This window comes from Mytilus edulis, chromosome 4, assembly GCF_963676685.1.
Source record: "Mytilus edulis chromosome 4, xbMytEdul2.2, whole genome shotgun sequence".
Taxonomy (NCBI): Eukaryota; Metazoa; Mollusca; class Bivalvia; order Mytilida; family Mytilidae; genus Mytilus; species Mytilus edulis.
The window spans coordinates 63,813,190-63,835,255 of NC_092347.1; the positions used below are offsets into that span (position 1 = coordinate 63,813,190).

Below are 22,066 nucleotides of genomic sequence, written 5' to 3' on the forward strand. Positions count from 1 at the left end.
CTAATGACAAATCTTGCATAAGATGATTTTCGTGATGTCTTCAGACCAGTCATTCCTGATTATCTGATAACAATAGAAATTTGGTCACTTGTTGCGGCTATCTTGTTGACCCAAAGGTGGATACTAAAGACAAGTAAGTAGCCTGTTATAAGTATGCAAACAGTTGGTACCAATTTGTTTTTAAGGATTTGATTTCCTCTAACATATTCTTATAAAAGTTAACAGAATTGATTTTAAAAATGTTATTTTTTATAAAAAAAAATGTTGTCTAAGAAATTTTTATTAAGATATTTTCGATATTTTCGATGTAGCACCTTTCTTATTTTTTTAAGAACTGTAATACACAACAACTCAGTTTTCACTGATATAATAGTTATATATTCTATGGATTTTTAGTTGGATTGACCTGGGACTCAAGCGTTGTCTCGTTCGACATTGTCGTATGGTCTTAAAATACATTATATTAAAGCCAACATAGATCATTTTAACTAATGTTTCACCCAAAATATTTTGTTTATCCATGGTTTTATGATGTTTGTCTATTAACCTAGTTTGTTTCACAATTTTTATGCCTTATATTACATGCATGTTTGTCTTCTGTGACTTCGGTAAGAAAGTTGAAACAACCTAAAATAATATAAAACGTAGAAAAACGCAGATACTCAACTCCGAGGAAAATTTAAAACGGAAAGTCCTAATTTCAGAAGGGCAAAATCAAAAGCTCAAACACATCAAACGAATGGAAACCTAGTGTTATATTTCCCTCTGGCTATCCAGTAATGTTTGTCATACTGATGTACATATTCCCAAATCAAAGGAGAGAATTTACAGACTCTTCCTGTAGATCAAAATGTTTTTTTAACTTGATCTGTCCATTAAAAGGGTATATTTCGCAGTTATGAAATTGTGTAAAAATAAGAAAAAGAAAGATTTTTTTTATAATTGAGTACATCGATGGTACATATAATTGTAATTTGGACTTATATTTAATATCAATTTACTATTGCAAATGGTTTTTATATTTTATCTTTTTAAATGTGATTGTTGTGAACTTGATTTAATATTTGTTAATATCGGAATTAATTTTATTCTGCAGAAAATGAAGACCTTGATACTGATCGTTTTCCACATAGCAGCAGTATTCTGTCAGTTCAGCCTAAATAAATTGAGTTATACGAAGCTGCCGTACACAACTGACAACAGATTTGGATTGCTTAGAAATGCTGCTCACCAGGCTGCTTATCATGCACAGGAACGTCTTCTCTATGTTTTAGGTAAATGTTTATTGGATATGTTTTATTTGAGCTACCAAGCACTACATACCAGGTGTACTACCACCAAATATCGTACGTCACATCCGGTGGCATACGAAAAGGGTAAAAATAATATTCCCTTGAATTTGAGTTATAGGAAATTAATTATACATGTCATTGCAGTAAAACAATTAGACTGAGACATAAGCATGTATTATGTGATTCTAAGCACCATCATTTTTATTTGGTGCTTCTATAAAATATTTTGGAAACTTGAGGTTACATGATTACTAAATATGCACATGGTAAAAAAGCGGTGAACTTTTGATTGGTTAACTTCCAGTGATGGTTGTTTTCTTATATGCAATGAAATGTTACGTGAATGTTTTTCTATATAACTGGAGAAGATAATACTTTACACATGCCAAGTATTTCTTTATTTGAAACAAAGATCAATTCTGCACATTTTGTGCTAATTTAACAAAGACTAATAGGATGAACCATTAGAGCCTTTATACATTTGTGTCACATGGCGAAAAAAATAATAAAGTGGCGAAAAATATATTGTTTTGGCGAAAGAGGTGGCGAAAAAAATAATTGACCCAGGGGAAACCCTGATTAGAGGTATTACAATTTGCACACAAAATATATATACACTACCTTCAACAATAGACATGTATACAATCTAATGTCAAGCTGTAAATCGCCCTAATAAGACGTTAATTAATCATATTATCCTGCAGATAAATTGTAAATTTTTGATATTTTTATATAGCGAATTGAACATAATGATTCAAAATCATAACATGAAATAAACTACTGTAGTCGGTTTCTACAACACACTTTCCCTTTTTAAAAGAACTTAACATAAAACTGTGGTTGCTTTGCAATGTTCCAAGAAAAAAATGCAAAAACAGCTACTCTGGGGTTTTGAAGGTCCATTTTGGTTTGCTTGTCCGAGTTCACATGATTTCCACTCCATTGCAAAAGAAAACAAGACTTTATTCAGGGTATGAAATTTGGTCTGGGCTCCTTGAATGTCTACTTTTCTTGTATAGGACTATTTAGGCGGGCTACAAAGTTTAAGCTGTGGGCTACCATTGCCAAAGTCTAAGTTATATCCCTGCTTATTGCGTACCAAATTGGCTTTATAATCATTTATACATTAATTTGAATATTGTAGGGGGCGATAACTACAGACCAAATACAATACATCTACTAAGTACTTGATGACTTGAAACATGCCTTTTTAAAAACTGTCACATGTATGACAAGCACAACAATTCAATTTAACTAGGCAGGTATCTTGAAGTCAATATCCCAATCGATCTGACGTGGTCGTGTATTTTTATGCCCCACCTACGATAGCCGAGGGGCATAATGTTTTCTGGTCTGTGATTCTGTTCGTCTGTTCGTCCGTCTGTCCGTTCGTTTGTCCGTCCGTCCGTCCGTCCGTCCGTTCGTTCGTTCGTTCGTTCGCCCGTCTGTCCCGCTTCAGGTTAAAGTTTTTGGTCAAGGTAGTTTTTGAAGAAGTTGAAGTCCAATCAATTTGAAACTTAGTACACATATGCCCCATGATATGATCTTTCTAATTTAATGCCAAATTAGAATTTTGACCCCAATTTTACGGTTCACAGAACATAGAAAATGATAGTGCAAATTTCAGGTTAATGTTTTTGGTCAAGTTAGTTTTTAATGAAGTTGAAGTCAAATCAACTTGAAACTAAGTATACATGTTCCCTATGATATGATCATTCTAATTTAAATTAGAGATATTATTCCAATTTCACGGTCCACTAAACATAGAAAATGATAGTGCGAGTGGGACATCCGTGTACTATGGACACATTCTTGTTAACAACGAATCCCTCATATGTGATATGTGTGCATGTCTCTTATAGATACAATGTAAGGTCTTCAAAATAGGTAACATCTACTTTTTTGGGCAATAGATATCTTTAGGTCTCAAAATGCCAGCCACTCGTTATGAATGATTTAAACATATTTGCAATTCTCCTGTATATCTAAAAAGAAATGTATTGTAAATTGCAGGCAGTCAAACAGCGACAAACGAACCACGTCTACTCCATATCATAGATGCAAGCAACCCATCATCTCCATCAGTAATCCACACGCACGAATTTAGTGCAACAGAAAATGGAAGAGCCAATGATATTGCTGTTTGTCCAGATTCAGTTGCTGTATCTTTAGAGTCACCACTCGCTACTAAGGAAGGACACGTGGAGATGTTTGTGCCCTTTCGTCGTGGAGACTCACAGCTTGTTCTGATTGGAAGAGAACCAGGTAGTAGTTTGTTCCCGCATGAGGATATTATATAAAATCTTAGTTACAGCTTCAATTTTGGAGGAGGAAGAACGTTGCAGAACAATGAAAAATAACGATTCATTAGATCTTACTTTTATGCTAAATTGTTGATATAACCCTTTGACGTTGTTGTGAAATTTTTTGTACCTATGTACAGACAAGTTTTTGTGATAAACACCGTTAGGAAATTACGTGAATGGCAACGTTATTTATGTTTATTTAACTATTTTTGCAACATTTTAAAGGTGACCTTATTCTACATACATTAACAAGGGCTTATGAGCTATAAAAAGGGAGGGGAAATCAAATATGTTGCTTCAATTATCTAAATCTGTGAAGGCTGATGGAATACAAGGACATAATTCATAATGGAGGAAAAGAGTGAAAAAAAGTTTAAGTTTATGTTTCTGTTGTGTCGTAGTTCTCTTATATTTGACGTGTTTCCCTCAGTTTTAGTTTGTAACCCTGATTTGTTTTTTTCTGAATGGATTTTCTGAATTTCGAACAGCGGTATACTGCTGTTGCCTTTATTCATAAATAAAAAAACACTCTGTCCATTGTCATTTCCAGGGAAATATTCAAGTGGAAAATGATATTAGGATATTGTTTGACTGCTTTCTTCGATCATTATGCTATTATTACTACAAGAATTATAATATCTTTATTCATGTTTCAGTTGGAGTTGATCCTAAGGGACTGGCATTTACAAGTGACTGTCAAAAACTTATTATCGCTAACGAGGGTCGGGGTGACTTGGATCCTGTTGCCCAACAGTTTGTTGATCCACAAGGGACAGTTACAATATTGTTGAGAAACGACCTGGGTACACCAGCACTAGTTACAATTAATTTTGAGAGATTTTTAGGTGGCAGGTAAACATTATTTAATAAATCTTAAAGTTAGAGATAAATACGATAATTATATTACAGTCAAACCTGTTTAAAAAGACCACTTAAGGGAGATAAAAAATAATGTCTCTTAAGACAAGTGGTCTATTAATACATGTTCTATTTATATGAACTGTACTACAGAGGGATCTAAAATTGGTGGTCTTTTAACACAGTTTTTTGCTTAATACAGGTGGTCTCTTAAGCAGTTTTGACTGTATTAATGAGCTTTTTCACTTCTCTTTTTAACTACATAATATATTTATAAAAAAAAAAACGTGAACGAAAAATAAAAGTGTTAAGCGAGTTTTGCGTATAGTTCTTGTCCCCACTTTGTAGAGAAGCAGAATATCAGAGCAAAGGAGTGAGATGGGTATACCAGGGCAACCATAACGCTGGAGTCATAAACAAAATGTCTGACGATCTGGAGCCTGACCAGGTTACCATTAGCAACGATCAACGATTCGCTTATGTGTCTCTTCCTGTAAGTTTTAAAATCATATATGATTCATGTACAAGCTCTTGCTGAGCGGCGGAACATATAAACTGCTTCAGGGAATTGGATGTGTTTGTCTGAGCAAGACCTTTTTTTTTTTAAATCAGATTAATAAGCTAAAAATAGATAAGATATCCACAATACATGATTTCGAGATACAAGTGACACAAAACTAAAGACAATCGTAGTTGAAATTAACATGCCATTATGACTATATACCAGAAATAGATTACCTCGGCTGTTTTTGTCGGAATGTTGGGTCCTTAATGCTCCTCGATTTCGACTTGATTTGGCTGTTTTTATCGTTTTACGTTCGAACCTCACTTTTCAAATAGATTAAAGAGATCAAATGGGTTATGAAGTGAAGTTAAAATGATATCGAACACAGCTTTTAAGTTTTAAAATGCACACCTACCTCACCAAAAAGCGAAGGTGAGAGAAAACATGTTCGCTCTGAGTTGTGCAAATTCATTAGTCATGCATATCAACTCACAATCTAATTAGAATACTGATATTGATTTCAAATACTCATAAGAATCTGATTTGTTTTTAAAATAAGAATGATCAAATCAAATAAAGAAGGCTTTAAAATATATTGTGTTTTTCAGGAAAACAATGCAGTTGCGAGAATAGACATTAACTCTTATTCAGTAAATGAAATATTTGCGCTTGGAATAAAAAATTGGACGCTTTATAATACAGATTGCAGTGATCAGGATGGAGGTAGGATATAATTTACAGTAAAAAGTATGCATATTACGAATACGTAAGACTAATACTTATGTCAAGAAATAAAAGATACATTGTAACAACAAAATACTAATCAGACATGCACAGAAAATAGAGCGGGATGATATCAAACCCAAACCATTAGAAGTAAGGGGAAATACTTTTTTTAATACATGTTTTATTAAAACGGTAGTCATCAAATAAATGTATCAATATTTCAACAATATCAAAAAAGAGCAAGCCACAAGTGAGGAGGGGGTAACAAATTAGTCCTATTTCTACTTTTAGGGGCAAATTTGGTACGCCGTCCTGTATATTCAATGTACCAAGCTACAGATATTGATATTGTTACACTGAATGGACAAGAATATTTACTATCGGCAAACCAAGGAGTCATCAAAAGATATGCCGCAGTGCAAGGTGACACATTCGATGAGTCGAAACGAGCAAGAACAATTGCTAATGGTTAGTACTTGATATAAACTTAATCAAAATTATAACTTTCCAAATCAAATGAGTTAATTTTCTGTTAAAAGTTGTACTACAAATTTCCAAATCTGACTAACGAGTCAATTTTTCTGTTCAAATTCGTTTTTTGATACAGTTTAAACATAATTTGCGAACTTGACCTGCATCCATTTATTAAAGATTGCTTTCTATTAAAATTATTCCGATACTTGTTTTATGTTGGAGAAACACTTGAAAAAATTAAAATACCAAAAGTCTTGATGTAAATACTATGTTCCCTTATATTTCCCCCGGGGGGAAAAACTTTATGTATAAAGATATGAGTGAGTAGTTGTCCAACCATTATATTAGACCATATTGCAGATGATTCATTTTGTATTTTTGTTTAGATGGAGAATTTGACGAATCATCATTCACTTCCGAAATGTCAACAGCCGTACGCAACAACCAACAACTTGGTATGAAATAAAGTAGTACACGCAGAGTTGTTAAATTATTCAATATTTTACAATAATAAGCAATTAATTCTTAATTGTAAAAAAAAATACTTTTTTTTTTTTAATAAAACACAAATTGAATTTGAAAATATCTTAGCTACCTTTACTGGAAACAATCAACCTAATCAATAGCATCAATAACGTATAAGTATACATTATTTTCTTTATATATCTTCTATTTTAGGGAACATATTAAATAAGGAGGATGAAGTTAAATACATTAATACATTTTGTTATTGTCACTTTGATACATCAAATGAAAGATTACCTGCGGATCATTTTTCCAAAATATTACAACAAAAATTCAATACATTTAGAATAAGCCAGATTAAAAGAGCCCATTAATATAAATCTCAATGTCTTTTTATAATTGTTTTTATGTCTGTACCAATCTTGATTATTGTGTCATCCCTTCTCTTCAACATTACAGGTAGATGGCAAGTAAGATATAGTGATCACTTTGATTTTATATCAAGACAAGTTAAGAACGTGATGGGTTATGGAGGACGCAGTGTCTCTCTGTGGCAAACACAAACAATGTCTTTAGCGTTTGATACTGGAGATGAATTAGAAACTCAGGAATTCCAAAATTATCCAACAACATTCAATGGGGAAGCCAACAATGGAAACCAATCGCCATTACAACAGGTTGATCAGCGTTCTGACGATTATGTAAGTTACAAGCCAATTTTGTTAAGATAGCAATGTATCTCCTATTTCAATCAAGGATTTTTAAGATCTTAGAAATAATTTACCGATCAATTGCCATTCAATTGGGCTGTGCCTATAACTATACAAGACAGTTACAAACCTTGGATGCATAGATGCCAACCCCCTTTTGACACAATCAGTAACAAACTATCAAATTTTCCGTATTTTTGAAAAGTTTTCAGTAATCATTCATAAACGTGCATTTACACAGAAGTGCTGACTACTAGGCTGGTGATACCCTGGGGAAATAAATTTCCACCAGCAGTGGCATCGACCCAGTGGTAGGAAATTAACTCATCATAGATAGATAGCAAGTTTTTTTATGGACAAAGAAAACAAAAAACAAACAAACCTGACGTCTAATCTAAAGAACCTGTCACCTATATATTTTAAGGAGCTTATGAACAAATGGGGTGATAAAGTTTTTTTTAATTTGCTGATACGTGATCTTGTGACTTTAGGGGTACCCTCCTGGAGCAGCTCCAATTATCATACTGTCTTTTATATTTCAAACATCTACATTCATACTCCTTAATAATTTTTTCAGGGCCCAGAGCCTACTGCTGTAGCAAGTGGTCTTTATGGAAATAATTTACCAATAATAGTCGTAGGAACAAGAACTGGACTCATTCACATGTACAGTGATGACTTATTGGTACCCAGACATCAATCTGTACACCGTGAAGGTATGACAAATCAGCCTTGGAGTACATTGTACACCAATGGACAAGCCGGAGACGGAATTATAACCGACATCGGGTAAGTACATATAATCGTCTGCGTTTCAATCAAAATATTGGCTATAGTCGCCGTCAGCTGAAATTCGTAGCGGTTATCAGTAAAAATAATCTAAATTATCAATCGCGTTCACTCGAGATATAGTTTTTCACATTCCATTCATAAATCGCAAAAAGAAAAACCACTACTGACCTACCTTTTAAGTGATCGCACTGTAATAATCCTGACCTTCACTTTTTCATAGACGATTTTGAATGGTGGAATCAGCCATTGTTTTTACCGGAAGTGTTTCCGTGGAGTTCAATTTCATAAAATTTGCATAAAGCGCGGGAAACCTTATCACATCACTGAAAGAAACATTTCAGGAAACTGCGTACAGTGACGAATGTCATATGTAAACAAATGATCCTCATAGAAACGAAGATGGCGGAATTACAATGGAAAATATTCTGGAAAATGTGAAGGTCAGGATTATTACAGTGCGATCACTTAAAAGGTAGGTCAGTAGTGGTTTTTCTTTTTGCGATTTAAGAATGGAATGTGAAAAACTATATCAACGCGATTGATAGTTTAGATTATTTTTTACCGAAAACCGCTACGAATTTCAGCTGACGGCGACTATAGATACAAAACTGTGAACCAGTTTACAAAATTACTAAGGTCTGATGATGCTAATATTTATCAAAGGTAAGTGAGACTTCAGATTATTGTATGACAAGAGGCTGTCACAACGACAGCAAACCGGATTTATTAACATTTATTTGTGTCCTGGCAATATCACAAGAACCATTACTGATGAATGGTGAAAGTGAAAATCGTCAATATCAAATTTGACCTCCATTTTGTCATCAGTATCAACATATAATTAAAATTTGAAAAGCTTAGATTGAATGGTTCATGAGTAAATGCAATAAAGTGAATGGAAACGCCATTTTACGATCTTTCAAGAACCATAACTCCTGAACGGTAAAAGAAGTCAAAATCGTCATTATTGAACTTGACCTCTATTTTGTCATCAGTAACAACATATAAAAATTTCAAAAGCTTTGGTTGAATGGTTCATGAGAAAATGCACGGACACGACTGGAAACACCATTTTTCAATCTTTCAAGAACCATAACTCCTGAACGGTAAAAGTCAAAATCGTCATTATTGAACTTGACCTCATTTTGTCATCAGTAACAAATATTAAAATTTGGGAAGCTTTAGTAGAACAGTTCATGCGTAAATGCACGGACACGACTGGAAAAAACATTTTTCAATCTTTCAAGAACCATAACTCCTGAACGGTAAAAGTCAAAATCGCCATTATTGAACTTGACCTTCATTTAGTTGTCAGTAACAATATATTAAAATTTTAAAAGCTTTGGTTGAACGGTTCATGAGTTAATGCACGGACAACATCTGATTCAATCAGACATTGCCGCCTGCACGCCCGCCGTACATCCCCAAATCAATAACCGACATTTTTGTCACAAAAATCCGGTTAAAAATGGAAAACATATCACTTGTAGAATTCGAAAAACAAGGAATTGGTTGTTCCTTATGGGGGCAATAATACATATGAATACACGTTCTTTTGATTCGCATTCATTAAAATAAAATACCAATAGGATATAACGTAATCTACAGTATTTGTGCATCTTAACAAAATAACAACGTTCACTTACGAGTAGACTACTAGTATTTGAAATGTTAGTAAAATGTATGGACATTGAAGACACCATGTATAACAAAAGATCCAAAACGCACGATCAGTTATGTATAAAAGTGTAGAGTTCCTAGTTTTAAAAAAACAAACTTTCAAACTAATACAGCACAGATCATCAGCTACCACCTTGGGATTTTGTGTAGCCTATGATAGTCCTGCCTACAAAGGAGTTTTGTTCAATAGTAAAATGAATTCGCCTACTTATAATACTGCTAATTTTTTTTAATTTATTTTTTTCTATCTATTTGCAGAATTATAAATGCCAACGAGTCACCAAATGGACAACCTTTAGTATGGGTTATTGGTTCAGCAACAGGATCGGTTGCAATGTATCAAGTTCAGCTCAACAGGAAATAGAACAATTACTAAATATAACCTTCTCAAAATAAAATTATAACAAAAATGTGTTTATCGTACACGGATACCCCACTCACACTATCATTTTCTATGTTCAATGGACTGTGAAATTGTGCTCGAAACTTAGCATTAAAATAACTATGATCATATCATAGGGAACATGTGTACTAAGTTTCATGTTGATTGGACTTAATCTTCATCAAAAACTACCTCGAAAAAATCTGTATCCTGGAGTGAGACAGAAGGATGAACAAACGAAGAGACACACCAAATAATATAATGCCCCCTAAAAGGGGCATAATAAGTGGGGGCATAAAATAATTGATAGATTTATTATTTTAATCATGCAGAACATCTTTGTGTTTGATTCAGTCATCTCTTGCTTAGAACTTAGTCAAAAGTATTGATATGCCAAGCTTCCATTGTCTGTAACCACAGTACTTTAAAATATTGGTCAAAGTAACTTTTATTCATATTTGTCTACATTTTTATGGAGAATAAATCAGAGCTATCATATTATACTATGTTAAAATTCTCTCCGTTTAACTTTGTTTCATTCTTATTTTGTAAAAGGAGAGGACAGCAGGGGCGGATCCAGAGGGGGGGTTCCGGGGTTGGAACCCCCATTTTTTTGGACGATCAATGCATTTGAATGGGGACGTGTAATTGGAACCCCCCCTTTGTCCTGGGTTAGGAACCCCCCCTTTTTAAAATTGCTGGATCCGCCCCTGGACAGACTTTAAAATGTTTCAAAATCCTTATCCTGGTAAAAGGAATTGGTGTATATTTTGTTATGGAGATATGTTTAACCTACAACAATAGGAATGTTATTAAAGGCAAATGATATAATCATAGTTTCTGCTAGATGAATAATATTCTTTCACTAAAAATTTCGGAATTTAGATCGGCTTCTCCAATTCCTTTAAAACAAGTAAATAGCTGCCACTTCTAACAGATGCTGCATAAAATGGGGTTCAAAATTCTTATTTCAAGGGTTCAAAAATCAATGGACTTTATTTCTTTTTCTATATCATTGACCTGTATAATTTTCATTCCAATCCAATCAAGAAAAAAAAATGTCTGACAGTCCATTTTTTTCAATTTACTAACAAGTAACCATTGCCTTTGGCCTATGAACCCTATGATGAAACAGTCTTCTTCTCCTTCCCTTTATCGTTCACCTGTATAGGTTTCAATCAAATTAATCAAGGGACTCACAGATGAACAGAATGACATGGGACCAACATACCAAATGATTAAATGAAATTGTCATTAAAGCAATCAAAGAGGTTTCCTGGATTTACCTTAATCAGGAATGCTCAACATCTTTTTTGGATTGGAGCATAGCAATTAATTAATTAGATATATATTACATCATGTATGCATCAAAACTTAGGCAAAAAAAAAATGTTTGTTTAAGGTTACATCATCAAAAATAAATAGGGTAGGTAGGTCGGTATTTCCATTTTATTTTTTGCGCCATGATTTTGAGTTGTGCGGTCCGTCTTGCCGTGGTCCAAGTTGTCCATGGGCAAGTTTACCTGTATTTTTAATGATTGGACTATTTCCCTTTGTTATTGATTGGAAAAAAAAGGGTGGCAAAATGTTTATTTCATCACACGAGTCGTGAATTTCCTTAAAACAGCTATCATGGACATTGGGATGTGTCAGGCAACATTATCTCACTTTTAACATAAGTTCAGTTTATTTTTCACTTTACCATGGAAATAAAAATGTTAAGGGTCAGCGCTCAAAATAGGGTCGGTCTGGTAACCGTAAACAGACATATATTTTTTTTTTGGCCTTATAACTCCTTCATAATTATGTTAAGACATCTCTATTCAAGTTAACACAGGAATAGCTATATGAGTAGTTTACATGGCTGATACAAATCTCTAAAAAAAAAATTTCATTTGTTGTGAGAAGGAAAACATTTCTTAGAAAAAGTTGTGTAATTTTAGAACTCAATGTGTGTACTTGTGTATAAGTAAAAACCTTGAATTATAAAAACTGTTTATTGCATAGCAGAAGTATTTTGTAAAGACTGATATAAAACTTTTGTGTCTTCAGTAGTGTAGATGTTTCTGAATTCTTCTTCTCTCTCCCTGAAAAATAAAATAAATTGTTCTTAAGCATAATAAAGCAGGTTTTCATTAAAAAGCATTCAAATCAAAATAAAGTGGAGAAATCTATACTGTTAAAGCCAAAGACAATTATCACAGATTTATGTGACAGTATAGAATAAATGCTACATGGATAAGCTTACTTTGGGTCACTGTTATTCCTGGGTATTTCATTATTAAATACTGTGAAAGTACTTTACTTCGTGGATATTAATTTTTGTGGTCTGAGCAACATTTACATGTTCATGGGATTTTAAATTCGTGGATTTTAGTTTTCTAAACAAAAAATTGAAAAATTGAAGCCATTAGAAATAAAAGTTACAAATTGTCTGGATTGAAGGAAATTGCAAGGTAAACATTGTGGTGATTAACCTGAAATAGAGTGATCAACAGATTAAAGACCATCAAAGGTGTTAATTAGGCCATAAACATGTCACCTAAACAAATGCCATAAACGTATCTTGAATGAATTGTAAAATAATTCTTATCAAAAGCAAGTATTATTTCCCATACCTACAAGAAACACAGCATATCAATAACGGCACTTATTTATCTATGTATGCTCAAAGTAAGGTCGGCAGGTTGGAAGTCTGCACTTATTCGTCTAAGTATGCTTAAAAGTAAGGTCAGCAGTCTGCCCTTATTCATCTATGTTTTCTTATAAGAAAGGTCAGCATTCAACACTTATTAATCTATGTTTGCTAACAAGTAAGGTCAGCAGGTCGGCACTTATTTGTCTATGTATGCTTAAAAGTAAGGTCGGCAGGTCGGCAGGAATGGATTTTGCTGCTTCTCAAACAAGTATTATGTTCATAAACAAAATATACCGGTACCAGTATGACACTTAATTAACATTAAAAAACAGCATTTAATACCTTAATCAATCAGTTCATCCAATATTTTGATATATACTGACCTGCTATCCATAAAATATAATTGCAGTACACTACTATCTTATAAATGTCGACTTCATTTGTAGACAATACATATTTTCTAATTTTTTAATAAATGCCGACTTACCGACCTGCCGACCACTAAATATAAAGGTATTACTACATCATAAAAACATATTTTCCAAATTTTTAATAAGTGCCGACCTGCCTACCTGCCAACCATTAAATATAAATATTGTATACTAATATTTAATAAGTGCCGACCTGCTGACCTGCCAACCAATAGATATAACACTTAGTTTTACACAGTTATAAAAAAAGATCCAACATGTTTTACTTTAATGAACTATTTAATTATAATTCATACTGATTTACTCAGAAATACAGATTTACTCATTAAGGTGGTATGGGTGTCTTTCGCCATCTTGGATTGTAAAAAAACAGAGAATCTCAGGTCCAGATTTTCAATCAATCAAGTTAGAAAAATTTGATACAGGAATGCAGATAACTAATATGAATTTGAATTTAAAAGAACAAATTTAGAAGATTATAACTTATAAATATTAATATTTGTACAAGTGTTGATAAGTTCTTCTTGAATTTTAATATTTTTTAAACTGGCATTTTAAAGGGAGGTAACTCTGAAATAGTGCATTTTCTAAAGGAATCTACATGGAATTTTGCTAACTGTATTTTAGCTGGAAAAAATGCATGGTGACCCTATCTTTTCTTTTGATATTCTCAAAGCATTTTAGTAAATCTATCTTCTAGTATTTTATTTTACAATTCTATCATTTAGTTTAGCTTCTAATCACATAATGGTGCTTTTTCCTGTATAATCCATACAAAATGTGTCATTTTGTCACGACCTGTAGCTTTAGAAAATGTGCGGTGACCTATAATTTTTATGAAATTTTTGAACATATTTCAAGAGATACTACGTTTTGGCAAAGTATGAACAAATTCTATCATTTTTAATTTAGACTCCCATACCACCTTAAATATTCCTTGCGCTGGAACTATGTACCCTTATACACTACTTGAACCAACTTTTGTCATTCAAAAATATATTTAGGCAATATATAAAATCTATCTGCATGTTATTAAATTATAGTATATCGATCTTTATAGGATCTGAAGATTTTGTTGTTATAATTCCAGTATTACCTCTTCATAACAATCAAGTTATGAAACTCCTGAGATTTTTTAGCTGCAGTATTTAAAATGTCCTGAGGTATTGATGCCAGTCTTGCCACATTTAATCCATAACTTTTCCCAGCACAGCCACTGACAAGCTGGTACAAAAATGTCACTGGATTGGAACTGTCCTCATCACCTTCAAATGAAAAAGACTTTGTTGTATTCACTGATAATATATTGGAAAGAATAAAATTAGAATAGTCCATCAATGTTAATTAAAAAAAAAACATCTCCCTGTAAACCACTGAATGGATTTTAACAAAACTTAGTTTGAATGCTTGGGTTGTGTGTAACCTGTAACTGAGATTTGAATTTGTCGACAAACATGAACGTTGATGCTAAAAATAAAACAACTGTGTATTTCTACAGTTTATGAATTATTTTTCAAAATCTAAATCAGATATAGCAAAACTGATATTGATAGTTTATTTAGCTAGAAATTCTTGTTACATTGCATCATGTAAAAAAAACCAGGAGTAAGCACTGCATGCTTATATTCTTCTTTACTTATTCTCAATCCACAAAATTGGCACTACAGGACTAAACACATTTTCAAAGCAGACATATCCCACTAATATGGTGTGAAATAATACACAAAAACTCACCTCTTTTACCTGAGTCTTCATTGACCATAAATGACATGTGATGATTCTGTACTATATTAGGATATGTCTGTTCTAGTTCTGATAAAACTGGGTAATGTGTTACAAATAACGTCAGACATTTAACCTACAATATATGTATATGTAATGTATTCCATCCATTAAGTCAAGTTTAGAATGAATATGAAGCTGATGCAGTTAATTTCACTCACATCTTGATCAGACAAACATCAGCTCTTCTGGGTTGAAACATCAAACAAATTCAAGATATTTCATTTGAATACACTTGATTTTTTCGTGAATATCAGGGGCGTAGCTAGAACGAAACGATGTGCAAGCAACTACCGCAAAAAAAATTTAGGGACCCTTTTATGCAGAATGTTTTGGTTTTTTTTCGGTTTTCGGTCATAGGACGGTTAAAAGAGGAGCTACATGTAGAAAGGACTTATAAACAATTTATGAATGAAAACTATTAATTAATCTTCTGAATAGAGTAAATCCTGGTAAATTGAATACATAAACAACACATTTTTGTGATACCGAAATTACTCAAAATTGTCCAAAATCTGCTCTTCGGGTCTAGGCAGAAACGAACTTCTCTATTACTTTGTCAATATTAACACTGAATTCCCGATGAATATGCAGTAATGCTAGCGATGATAACCTGTCGTTGTTCATTGTTGATCGTACATTTGCAAGTTTTCAACAGACGTAGTACCTTGATATATCTCCACGGTAGCACTCGTGAGGTGTTATAAATCAACGTACGTGTTCGCCATCGAGCGACCTCCCAATTGAATTCGTCAAAATTACATGCCAGGTCAGTTTCGTATGTCTCAGAGATTTCTTCGTTTGTTATATTTCCAACAACACAAGGAAGCAGATACGGCGCAAAGAAGCGATTTTCTAATAATACCAGACGCGACTCCACTTTCCAGTTTCATTATCATATGGTCTATGAACGCAAAATATAATGAGACTTTCCAATACTGTTTTGGCGTGTTTGCAGGGTGATTGGGTCTTGTTGTCTGTCGAACACATCGACTCGGGATCTGATAAATCTAATGCCGATTGGTACATCTCATTCCAAACAGATAAACCGTACTCAGTAAAATGTGCTCCGAAACTACACGTCTTAGACTGAGTATAACAAATTCAAATCTTGTAAAAGATACAAGTTACTGTCCGATTTTGTCATGATCTCCAATAAAACTTTTATTTTGAAACCAAATGCCGTTATTTAATGACATTTCATTAATAAAAAAAAAGTGACAACATATGTGTTTCCTTTAATCATTTAATTTATATTTTTATTTTGCCATATTTTTTGTTTGGATGCCGAATCGATGTGCACGCAACTGCGTGTTAGCGTATATGCAGCTACGCGCCTGAATATGAATAAATCAAATATTCAAAATTTAGTATCCTTAAAAAGGTGTTTTTAACGTTATTTTTTAATGAATATACATGAATTCTCCAAGTTAGTTACATATTATTACACTACAATGAGAAATTCAGATGTGCATCCATTATTGTAAATCACTGATTCCTTGTTTAAATATGAAACTTTATCAATGTGATCGCAACAATTTGTGAAGGAAAATCAGTACAGGAATTATGATTCAGAGTTTTAGTTATTGCCACTCTACAGTAATACTTTTCACATAAATAAAAAAACGAAACACAAGTTCTTATCATGCAATGGAAATACCTGTTTTATAAAATAATCCAAAGTAGCATAAGCTATTGCTACACCATCATGTGTACTGGTACCCCTGCCTAATTCATCCAGTATAACCAGTGATCTTGGTGTAGCTTTTAACATTATGTCTGAGGCTTCCTGTAATTCTACCATAAATGTACTTCTGCCTTTGTAAATCTCATCTGAAGCTCCCATCCTGTAGTAAATATATATATGCCCATGATAATATAGCTAGGAGATTTGTAAATATTCTAATTTCGTTTTTCTGTTGTCATATTATGCACAAATTGATGCATGTACAATACTTTTCACCATTAAAAATATTTAAATTGTTTTAATTATATATATGTACTGGAACACACCCGTGAAATCGTGGGCATTTAGAGCTTGGTTGAAAGTATGTAAACTGTTGTAGGGAGAATTTTTGTAAAAGATTTTACGTCTGGAGAATTTCAGAAAAGGTATCAAAATTCATAGGTACTTAGAGACAGGACAATTTTTTTAAGCCCTCTCCCTGTTTTCCAAAGTCCGTAAAAAAAAATTCTTTCTGTTAAATTCCAATATTTTCACGTTTCTGTATACTATGAACATAGGTATATTATAAATGAAGTGCATTTGCTATTAACTGTCAATTTCAAGTTTCTTCTCCACGGCGATCACTGCTATATCATACAGAGAGTTTCAATTAATCAAAATTTGAATTTTTTTCTGAAAAACACATTATTACCTACAATGTATATATAACATTGTTCTCCCCTGATATTACATTTAGCATCCTAGTAAACAGAAAAAAATTGAAATACCATCTTGTTCCTAAACATTATAGCATCACACCCATAACACAATCTATAAGAGAACCAAGCCAGATAGCATCACATTTCCATGATGCTAAAAGGCCCTGAGGAGAACCTGTATAAAGAAGATGACATCCAGTTTATAACACAATTTCATTTTGAATATTTCCAGTCTGTTGTCATCAATACAGAAAGAAATCATGGATATTGTTGATTCATTAATATTTATTGTACATGTATATCAATTTTCATGGATTTTTCCTAACCTCTGTATACTGTAACTTTTTTTGGGGTTCAGCCCTTTCTATTAACTTCACATCCATTAAATTTCATTAATTTATGTAACTTTGAAAAGATCCAACAAGATTGACATATTCACAACATTTTTTTTTATTGGCTAAAGTTGAAAACTAAAAGGCTTGAAAAAATTAGTTAGTTTACTGTTTACAATCCCAATTTCAATAATAAAAGATACACCTTCCCCAATTTACTCCTGTGATATCTTGTAGATATCATCACTAATAGGATATTTTCTGACTCATAGGGATAGCATGGATAGGTATAACAGCTACTGTGGATTCATTTATTTTAATGGGTATCAACTTTTCGTGGATTGAGCAAAATTTGCATGTTCATGGATATCTTATTTCGTGGTTTTGCCAAATTCTACATTCAAGCCAAAGTAAAATTTGTTATTCATTGGACATTTAATTTTTCGTGGTTCACCAGTTCCCACGAAATTTACGAAAATTGGTAATCAATGAATAACAAGGAATCCACAGTATTTGATTCCTAATTTAGGTATGAATTATCAATCTGAATGATATTTTACCTGATACTAATAGCATTTGCCTACCTAGTGTAAATAGCATCCACTATTCCCATTTGTGCTGATTCAGCAGGAACATAAGATCCAATTTGAGTAAGGATAGTTATTAGAGCAACTTGTTTTATATAGGAACTCTTTCCTCCCATGTTCGGTCCTGTGATTATCATAACCTTAGTCTCATCTGTCTGAAACAAAAGATAAAAACTGACATGAATTATTTTAATTTTACTGATCAAACAGGAATAAAAACAAACTAAATCTTTAAAGATTAATCCATGCAATAAATTAATGCTAAAAATGCAGATTTTCAGATAATTCGCTAAATTTTTGTTTTTCATTGCTAAATTTCTCAGTTCACTGAACAACACAAAAAAAATTGGGTCACCGATCATCATATACATGCTTGCTTTTCTTTCAATTTATCCTTGAAATGGACAGGATTTGAGACTTTAGCCTCATGAACAGAGTACGTAAATTTAACAAATGTTGATAGCTAGTCACTGAACAAAGGTCAGTGGTTTACTCTTAAATGTTTTTCTTCTTTTACCAATACATTAAAGACAGAAAATGGACAACAAATAAACAAAACCTTCATTCAATAATTCACTGTGTCAGACCACTTTGGACTGCTTTTTTTTTTATCTCGTCTATGTTTTCAGTTATTTAGGTTTTGGTTTTATAAATTGTCCTCAATCAATCCCTGTTTCCAAAAATGTCTGGTAATGCAGTTTAAGCATTAAATTATTCATTAAAGAGTCAAGAAAAAACCTACATACTATATTGTCTTTTTTTCTGGAAATTAAAGAACTATTTATACGCAAAATATAGATATACCTACAGATATTTTGGCATCATTTGGAACAAACTGTTGACTTCCTTGTAAGATCTGTTGTATCACTGGATGTTGCCCTTGTTCAATGTTTATACAAACTTCATTCTCATTTACTTTTGGCCTACAATTTACAGAATTTCTCTTCCTATATAAAGCACATATTGAAAAGTTCCACCATTTGAACAAGATTTTTTCATCCCTTTTTAAGAAGGTGTATCTTTTTTTTTATTAAAAAAAAATCATTTTTGTACAGTTGATGTATGCAAAAGCTTGTAAAATATACCATTCTATTTAAACCTGTTTACTATTAGCTAAAACATAGCATAAATAAACCTTAAACAATATTTTCCTTAAACTTGAATCAGGAATGCTAACTGTTGAAATTAATTAAATGTGTACTTTAGAATTCCAAACATAAATTCAACATTATTTATGACAGGTCAGTACTAAATTTGCCTCACATACCTACAATAACCATGTAACCTAGCCACTAAGGATAGTGAAAATAAACAGTCTAATGTAGCTATGTGATGAACTGCCTTCCTGTACTTCTGGTAATCATCTTCAAACCAACTAGAAAAATAATAATTTAATCATCATCAAAAGCCTTATTATCAAAATTATAGTAAACCTTGTGTAAATATTTTAAATGTAAAGTCAATAGTTCCATATATCCTGAACTTAAAAGATATTAAATAATAGGCAGAAAACATCACATGGATTAACTCAATACCTGATTTGTTAGTTAAATTGGTCATACAGTGACCTGTAGTGGCTTACTTCTATGTCACCAGCCCAGTAGCCAGTACTTCGGTATTGGCATAAAAATACAAATTTTTGTGTTGTGTTATTAAAATTTGCTGTTACAAAATGATAGAAAATATTATAAATTAAGGAATGTATCTCCCTCATGCAAAGCTCTGATTCCTTTCACGGATTTGGCTATACTTTTTGGACCTTTTGGATTATAACTCTTCATCTTTTATATAAGCTTTGGATTTCAAATATTTTGGCCACGAGCATCACTGAACAGACATGTATTGTCGAAATGAGCATCTGGTGCAAGAAAATTGGTACCGTTTATTTTATTATTTGGTCTCTGGTGGAGAGTTGTTTCATTTGCAATCATACCTTATCTTCTCATCTTTATATTAGCCTAGTTATTTTTAAATTGTTTTATATTTATATCACGTTGAGGTCGTTTATAGCTTGCTTATGTGGTATGGGTCTTGCTCAATTTAAAGACTGTAGCATGATCTATACTTGCGAACTTCAATGGCATTTAGTCTCTGGTTGAAAGACGTCCCATTGGCAATCATAAATACTTCATCTTATTGTTTATATTAACATGCCTAAAAGAAACTTTACCCTAGGAACTGTAACCAAGCCTCATCACAATCTTTCTTCAACTGTTCTCTTAGTTGATTTAGTTTCTTGTAAGTGGCTTGTATAAACGGAGGGTGAAATCTACTAACTGCCTTTGTACTGCAAAGGAAAAAAGAGTTACATTTTCACCAATTGTGCAAGACTCAATAGGTAGTAAAAGCCTTTAAACATTATTCCCTTATAGCCATGCAGTATACATCCTACAGGCCAAATATATTACAAATTTCGAGAATAAATTATTTTCCCACAATTTAGAACATCCCTAACAAGAGTCCCAGTAATGAAACATTACATTTAGTCATATCAAAAACTTATGTAAATTCTCTGCATTGCCATAGGTTCAGGCTTGGGTATAAAGGTTACATTAAACATTTAATATTTGTATTACAGAAAGAAATTGCTTAATACAAGTTACCTGCTTATCTTCAGCCAATCAGTGGGAACAACATGTGACACCTTGTTTTTCACTTCAATTAAGTACTATAAAATAAATACCCTATATATAAAATAATAAGTGTCTAATTGTCAAATACTTTTAAATATCAAAATCAAACCTTAATATTATAAAGCTATATTCAGTTTTTGTTTTTTTTTATTTCTTCAATAATTTGCAGATTAATATATTTACAAAATAGAGTTTAATACACTTCATCATTGTCCAACCTAAATAAAATCATATTATATTCTGATGTATGTTTTTTTAAAGTTCCAAATATGCACAGCTAAAAATCAAATGCAAAAACTATATGCTGATAATTAATAGTCTGTTTATATTACTTCATGAATTTAGGATAATCATATGTTAAAATCTGATGAAAAATTTACAGTGAGTTTATGATAAAACTTCATAGAAAAGCCTACATAAAATAGCAAAGTCATGCAGTTATTTAAAATTGGTGTCCTTTATAGCCAGGTTGTAAGCATAAGCACTTACTTCAGTACCTAATACAGTAGTGAAATCTAGAGCAGGCTGTTTTAATATCAACCTGACAGTTCGTCTGTGATCTAACATTTCCTTCTCTACATCCTTTATCTCTTGTTTCCTCCTCTGGACAGTAGGAAATAGACTTTCATCAGAGAACAAGTTAGTTTTCTCTTTATCCCTGTGTAATAAATACAGTTGTATACAAAAGTGAGCATGGATTTTTATAGCATCATACTTTAAATGTCATTATCTCCATGATAGGTTAAACTTTAAATACTTGTTTGCATCATTTTCATTTTTTTGATAAAGTCAGACAATATAAAGCATTTCACAAACAGATAAAAAAAAAAACAGTCGCAAACCATATAATTCTGACATTTTCCTTAGGCTTTGTCAAAGGCAAATGATATTCTATTCATAAAGCCATTTTAATGGATATTTGTTTGTTGTAGCTACAATAAAGTCATAAATAATTGTTTAACAAATTTAAATGAGGTCCAATTGATCAAGTGTGATATAATATTTGATTTTTGGCCAAACCAAGGGTAAAACAAGATCAATTCACAATAGTAAACAGTTTTAATAAATACCATAATTTCCTTCATGAT

The 22,066-nt window shown here is 32.4% G+C and overlaps 2 protein-coding genes across 3 annotated transcripts in view; one reads left to right on the forward strand and one right to left on the reverse strand.

The window, feature by feature from the left end:
* Positions 1 to 49: 49 nt before the first annotated feature.
* On the forward strand, positions 50 to 10,218 carry LOC139520205 (mesenchyme-specific cell surface glycoprotein-like). Its single transcript, XM_071312677.1, has 11 exons — positions 50 to 133; positions 1,097 to 1,274; positions 3,306 to 3,557; positions 4,255 to 4,450; positions 4,805 to 4,949; positions 5,570 to 5,684; positions 5,979 to 6,155; positions 6,548 to 6,616; positions 7,086 to 7,327; positions 7,914 to 8,125; positions 10,067 to 10,218. The coding sequence occupies exons 2-11, from the start codon at positions 1,100 to 1,102 to the stop codon at positions 10,170 to 10,172; spliced, it is 1,689 nt and encodes a 562-aa protein (XP_071168778.1). The 5' UTR covers positions 50 to 133; positions 1,097 to 1,099; the 3' UTR covers positions 10,173 to 10,218.
* A 1,950-nt stretch (positions 10,219 to 12,168) lies between these two features.
* Positions 12,169 to 22,066, reverse strand: part of LOC139520219 (DNA mismatch repair protein Msh3-like) — a 29,880-nt gene continuing 19,982 nt past the window's right edge. The window contains exons 12-21 of one of the 2 annotated variants that reach the window (XM_071312697.1): positions 21,468 to 21,636; positions 20,949 to 21,013; positions 20,516 to 20,632; positions 19,613 to 19,720; positions 19,154 to 19,268; positions 18,343 to 18,500; positions 16,702 to 16,888; positions 15,003 to 15,117; positions 14,356 to 14,524; positions 12,169 to 12,277 (exon numbers count right to left, since the gene is read on the reverse strand). In XM_071312697.1, coding sequence (XP_071168798.1) covers positions 12,187 to 12,277; positions 14,356 to 14,524; positions 15,003 to 15,117; positions 16,702 to 16,888; positions 18,343 to 18,500; positions 19,154 to 19,268; positions 19,613 to 19,720; positions 20,516 to 20,632; positions 20,949 to 21,013; positions 21,468 to 21,636 — 1,294 coding nt within the window. In that variant the 3' untranslated portion in view covers positions 12,169 to 12,186. Of the gene's footprint in view, positions 12,278 to 14,355; positions 14,525 to 14,993; positions 15,118 to 16,701; positions 16,889 to 18,342; positions 18,501 to 19,153; positions 19,269 to 19,612; positions 19,721 to 20,515; positions 20,633 to 20,948; positions 21,014 to 21,467; positions 21,637 to 22,066 lie in introns of both variants that reach the window. The other variant, XM_071312696.1, reaches the window with a different exon arrangement.

Bases quoted from the DNA above. Each gene is read 5' to 3' on its own strand.
- LOC139520205 (XM_071312677.1), top strand. From the start codon at position 1,100: ATGAAGACCTTGATACTGATCGTTTTCCACATAGCAGCAGTATTCTGT. The intron at 3,558-4,254 runs GTAGTAGTTTGT...TTCATGTTTCAG, and splicing joins TCTGATTGGAAGAGAACCAG to TTGGAGTTGATCCTAAGGGA. The intron at 4,451-4,804 runs GTAAACATTATT...CCCACTTTGTAG, and splicing joins GAGAGATTTTTAGGTGGCAG to AGAAGCAGAATATCAGAGCA.